The sequence below is a fragment of the Phalaenopsis equestris genome, unplaced genomic scaffold (genome assembly GCF_001263595.1).
Source record: "Phalaenopsis equestris unplaced genomic scaffold, ASM126359v1 Scaffold001314, whole genome shotgun sequence".
Lineage (NCBI taxonomy): Eukaryota > Viridiplantae > Streptophyta > Magnoliopsida > Asparagales > Orchidaceae > Phalaenopsis > Phalaenopsis equestris.
The window spans coordinates 300,465-307,235 of NW_018165753.1; the positions used below are offsets into that span (position 1 = coordinate 300,465).

Here is a 6,771-nt window from a genome sequence, read left to right on the forward strand (position 1 = left end):
AGGATACATTTTTTTTTTATGTGAGTTAGGGGCTATCTAGTAGCAAGATTGAAGGGTGATTTGTGTAGTTTTTGCAGTAAATCTTGTGCACTGATTGAAAATGACAAAATAAACCTATAATTTTTTTATATCTTGTTGTATCTCCGTATGGGCATATATATGGAATTTGTTTGGCAAATTTAGTAAACTTAAAATAAATAAAGCGTGCGAAAGTGTTGAAGAAAATGAGGGTGATTAATGGATACATTTACATTTGCCTTTTGACTTGGCTATAGAGCAACCCTTGGCTTCCACTTTGAAATGACTTGGACATACCTGGCATATTAGTGGTAATATGGGGATTTCATAGGAGTTCTACACCTTGATGAGCTTTTCTTGAAAGGTGGGAATGAGGTTGCAGTTAAAGCTATAGGTAAGATGTGATCCTTCTGCTTTTCTTGGATGAATTTGGTGTTAGCATACAAGAAAGTGTGACTACTAGCTGACATTGCACATGAGCCAAAAAATGGGCAGGAGGCTGCTGGTGTGAAAGCTCTATTGTATTTTTCATTTAGCCTTTTAGTCCCATATTTGGAAAGAGGCCTACCCTATCATTTATTTAAATAGAAAGGCAATACAAGTTACGTTCCATTTTTTGAACATCTTGTGGCCATTTGGGCCTTTTTAAGTGGAAATTTTGGTCTAGTATAATCATCTAAACCAAAAATTTTGATTTTGAATTGATTTAGGTTATCATGATTTATTAAGGATCATAAATTTTTATTTATTTAAATTAATAATTAATAAGTTTGAGCTCAATTAGGCTAAACAAGTTGTCGCTTGATTGAGCTAATCGAAAACTAATCTCAAGCGGAGCTCAAATGGAACTTGATGAATAAGGAATTTAAATAAGCTGAACCAGAAACTCGAATTAAGCTTGAACAGGCTCTTGTTTGATTTGCCAAAATATGTGTTGGCTAAATAGCAAAATTATCTGGTTCCGCCTCTCAATGCATTCGACGAATATGGGAACATAGATGTAAGGTACATTTATTATTAAAAATATAGGACATAGATATTCGCTTTATAACTTATTTGTTTTAAAAATTTTAAAGCCAATTTTGATATGAGATTCTTACTCAGAATTGGGAGAATATTCATCAAAATTATAGAATAAATATAATATAAATTACAAAATTTTTATTTCTTATGAATTTTTTTAAATGCATTAAGATGGCGTGTTCTAAAAGGTTAACAACATGAAAAGAAGTTAAAATCAAGAAATTAATTAAAAAATTAGTGAATAAAACGTAATTTATAAATTATAAAAACCTATTTTATTAAGGTAATTAGTTGGTATGAATATAGGTGGAAGAGAGAAATGGGAAATATAATAAATTAAATCTTTTAAAAAAATATAATGAATAATTAATTTAGATTTTGGTAAACTTGATATATATATATATTAAAAATATAAAAATGAAGGAAAGTCAATTTTGAAAGTATTGAATAAATATTATATAAATTAAAAAACTTTAATTTTCTTATGATTTCTTCTAAGATATTAGGATGCATGTTAGATAAGGTTAGAGTTGTAAATGAACAAATGTACTTGATGAATAATTAGAATGCGGTTCAATTAATATTCGGCCATGTTTGTTCAAATTAATAAATAAACAAATTTGAATATTTCTTTAAGAAATTGAAGTTTAAATGAACCACATTTGACAGTTCGGCTAGTTTGTGAATGTTCATGAACAAAATTATTTATTTTTAAGAGCTATCTTATTAAAAGCTCTATACTTGTAGGATATATTATTTTTAAAAAAAAATTATTAACTAGAATTTATTCTATAATATATCTAGTAATAACATATTATAATGTAATATTAATATGCACATGAATTTGATGCACTTTTTTTAATATTTTTTTATTTCAATGAACTAAATTATTTGAACTTATTTGTATTATTTAATTGCAAAAAATCTTACTTATAACTATAAATTATTTTTTTTTTAGGCATAAACTAGTTACATGTAACTTTAAAATCTTTTTAATTAGATTTATAAATTCATTTATTAATAATATATTAAAAATCACATAATCAGTCAAAACTCTAGCTTGCTTACTAGTTTAATATAAAAAATTAATTATTCATTCAGATTTCTTTTTTTTTCAAATTAATATAAATAAGTCAAGTACAAATCAAATGTGAGCATTAAAAATTTTAAACGAATAAAGTATGAATATATATATATATATATTGAAAACTCGTTCAAAAATTAACACTCAAGTCTACTAAAAAACTATATAATAACATGCCCATTTTTTTTTAGATCGGTGAGCTTCAAGCATTAAAGTTTTGGATACGGGATGAAATTGATGACAATCATCATACCACTATCTCATCCACATAATTTATTTATTTTTTTAAATTAAGCATGTGTCCATCATGTCCGAAACATGTTTTGTTTGTATTGGACGTATGCGCACTGCATAATACATTAATTATTAGGATTGTGAGAACATCATAGCTCAAAATATATTGTTGCAGTTTAAGCACACTATCACCTTAATATAAATACATATAAATACTAAGTAAAATAAAACTGCTGTCGATATTGTCGTTATCCAAGCGACAGGACTTGGCCAGTTTCTAAAAAATTGATCTAGATGATGATAAACATCAGTGTTTGGGGTTATCATCCCATTTTTAAAAATGAATTCTTAATAATGATAATTAAAAAAAAATTATTAATTAATTGAAATTTAAAGAGGAGCATAAAAGCAAAAATAAATTACATTTTTAATAATTTGTATTTTTATGAAAAAGCAAATTAAATTTACAATTTTAATATAAAAAAGGTTTAATTTATACATTTTTTATAACTTAACTATCTTAGATAAATTGTTTTCTCATTATTTATTAATTATAAAGTGAGGAAAAACTTTGGTGGAATCACAAATCAAAGAGTTGATTCATGAAACACGAGATCCTCCATGTCAAATCATCAAGAGAAACAAAAAAACAAAATTCTTGATTTCTTCTTGATTTCTTGTTGTTATGGGTTGTTATCTTTCAAATTGATGTGTGTTTCTTCATCTTTTCTTTCAATGGGATTCTAGATAAGATGCAATTTCCCTTTCTCTTTGAAAGGTGAAGATACCCTTGCACACATAAAAGGGGAACTATAACCCTTAAAGATAACTACTCATGGGTAGTTATTTCCATGACATTTACACTTCTAATTTCACTGCATTATCATAGATAATTAAATTATGAACTAAAAAAGTAAACGAATTGTTTAATTTCACAATATTTTATTTATTTGAACTGTCTAAAATTTATTTTATATTTGAACCAGCCTAATTTTTAATTAGTTTAGACAAATTAATTATTAAAACCAAATTAAATGTATTTGTTGTATAATACACGTTTTCAGTATAAGTTAATTCGGAAATGCACACAATTAAATTAATCTAATCAAAATTAGCTATAAAATATTGAGTCAAACGTGAAGTGAAAGTATTCAACTCAAAAAAAATATTTTAAATTTTTTTTTATATTCTTATGAAAAAATGATTTGAGTTAACTCAAAAGGAATTATGTTTTTTTTTTAAATTTGTTACAAGATAATAAATAGTTTATCAACAAAAGCTTTAATATTTTTATAAAATATTTTGGGTTCAAGTCATATATAATTATTTAACTTAATTTTGATTAACTTAATGAGCATTAAATGAATCTTTACCACCGTAAACATTTTGGTTTGTGTTTGTGTGCTTTCTGAAGCATGGTTTCTATAATTTTAAGTTCTATTAGTTTTAATCCTCTGAGATAGTCATAACAACAGGATGTGATTATTTGTACTAAAAAAGAGATTGTTGTCATTTTTATCATTAAATTGCTTTAATATAAATGTTATTGTTAAATCTCTTTAGGATGTGGGGCCTCATTTTACTCGTGGGCTCATACAATCCAAGAGAATCCTTATTTCGGGAGGAGTATTGAAGTGATGAAAGAATGGGAGTGGAATTTTTTACCCCAAATCTCAATTCTTCATTGCTTTAATTATAGTTGATGTCGGCAATAATTTGATGGTTGTTATCGATTGAATGGTTGAGATCCAATGATGGCGGCGGCCAAATTTATTATGTTCGGGCAGGGGCAATCCAACAATAATACTGGTTGGGCTATGATCATTAAGGTGTTAGAGTGCCTCAAGGATGTCATAGCTAAGTAGTCTTAGGCTCGCTGAATTTGTCTTAATAGAGACACTCAATTTAACTATAAACAAAAAGATTTTAAAATCATTTAAACCCTCATTTATTATCTCGAAGTTTTTAATTATGCTTATAGTACTAGTTTAGGCATATTGGAACACAAATTAAACCACTTTTGAAGTGCCTTGGCATTTTTTCTTCAAGATATTCAATTTAATTATAAATTTATTGAAGGTGTTCCTGAATTTATTGAGTTCACTTAAATTTGCATAGAGATTTATGCTTCGAGGTTTTTTAGGTGAAATCAAATATTATTTTTAATCATGTATTGAAATATGCATTTAATAATCTAAAGCTTCATAATAATTAAATATAGATTATAATATGTTGACCCAAACTTTACCCCCCAAAGTCATTAAAACCTATAAAAATAAAGCTGGGTCGGAAAAGATGAATTAGTTAGTGGGCTGAACATCATTAACCACGCTTCCTCCTCTAATTACTGTGTTAATTTAAAAAAAACGTATTATTATTATTATAGAAAAAAAGAAGAGCAAAGCTTACTTTGTGTTATTGTCTACTCAGGCTTCTTTAACCACGCTTCCTCCTCTAATTACTGTGTTAATTTTAAAAAAATATTATTATTATTATAAAAAAAAAAAGAAGAGCAAAGCTTACTTCGTGTTATTGTCTACTCAGGCTTCTAAACTTATCTTCATTTTAATAACTGACTTACGAAACCTAATTTGTTAACAGCTCATCTTCCTCACTGCAATTCCTTTTGAGAAATTTTAAATACCCGCCCATTATAACTTCATTAAATTTAAATTAAGAAATATGTATATTAAATAAATTTTACACGCCGAGGAACCAATCAGCAAACGCTGTAATCCATTAGAGGCATTCGTAATGCGACAAAAGCAAAAAAAATAAAATAATAGATAATAATAATAACAATAAAATATGCTACTAGTCAAATTAAAATGAAGACATGTCATCACTAACCCGCTCTGATACTCTTATTTATTTATTTATTTATTTCTTTATTTGTTGTGGGGGGGACAATATGAAGATCTTATGTGAATTTGGGCTTATATGAATCTATTATATGATTTTATTTATATTTAAATTGTAATAAACTTAGCTCAGAATTAATATCTTGTATATATATATATTTTTTCACGTATTATAAGACAGACGAAAATTTTGGAAACAACACAAAGGTGTATATATAACTTGGAAGAACCATAATGAGTCTCCATTGCCAATGTCATATATATTACATTTAATGTTCTTTCATTTATAGTTGATTAGAATTAGTGTGAAATGATAATTATAGTATTTTTATATTATTTTCATTAGATTCATGTTTGAGCGCACTTGCCTACTCCTCCATTTGAGGTTCATTATATACATATAAAAATGTCATTTGTAAAAGATAGCCCGAAGTGCCATTATAAGGAGAAGAGAAGGGAGTGGGGTGGTGGGCTTTCCCCAAAGCACAGTTTGATTCTGTGTTAAGTGTTTGAGAATGCAAAACGATAGCCCGAACGACGGAGAAGACGACGCTGCTGTGGGCGGGAAGCCGTCATCACATACGATGATGATGAGTAGATCATACGAATGCAACTTGTGCAGGAGAGGATTCTTAAACGCTCAAGCACTGGGAGGCCACATGAACATCCACAGAAGAGATCGAGCAAACAAGGCTGCATTCTCCAATAATCCCCAATACTACTTTGGAACTAATTACTACTCCGCAGGCTCTTCAAGGGGAGTTAATATCGATATGAAGAATAAGCGGAGAGAATATCATGGCGGCGGAGAAGAGAGAGAAAAGATGAAGCAGATGGTGGACATGGAAGAATCGGGGGAGCTTGATCTTGAGCTCAGGCTATGGCCTTTCAAGGATGGCGCTGCTGATCCATGATCCATGATCCATGATCCATGATCCATGATTCTATAGTTTATATATGTTGCATGCATGCTTTCGAATTAGTTCTCCTTGTATCATTCTTCTTCTTCTTCTTCTTCGTCATCATCTTCTTTTTCTTGTTGGTCTTAGTATTTGGTTTTGTTTAGGGTTTAGTTATATCATCAGTAGTAGAAGAATGTTTTAGTGGATTTTGTTAAAACTTGATCATTTTTTTTGTTTTTTGGTTGTTAAATATTGTTGAAAATTGTTTGGCATTAATATGATGAAAATCTAATTAATATGTCGTAAATTGGTTAATAACGATTATATTTATGATTTAAATAAAAACGAGATTTAATCGGGAACTATTTTGCAGAGGGGATAATGAAGGAAGCGGCTTATGCAGATTGGAGAGAGTTACGGAAGATGATCTGTGAGTAAGCAGCAGCATCATCTCACCCGGATTTACCAAACTATATAATTTAGTTAAAAATGGAGGGAAAACAAGATTTAAGAGATTTAGTTCAAAAAACTACTTATCACTATTTAAATCATGTTTCGATTTTGATAAAGCTTGATGCCATCTCGTGTCAAAATTATTAGTATTATATACAATATTTATTAAATTACAACATACAAAAGGGTTCGAGAC

The 6,771-nt window shown here is 28.4% G+C and overlaps 1 protein-coding gene across 1 annotated transcript; it reads left to right on the forward strand.

Annotated features, from left to right (window-relative positions):
• The first annotated feature begins 5,735 nt into the window (after positions 1–5,735).
• On the forward strand, positions 5,736–6,134 carry LOC110033978 (transcriptional regulator TAC1-like). Its single transcript, XM_020738172.1, has one exon. The coding sequence runs from the start codon at positions 5,736–5,738 to the stop codon at positions 6,132–6,134; it is 399 nt and encodes a 132-aa protein (XP_020593831.1).
• Positions 6,135–6,771: the final 637 nt, after the last annotated feature.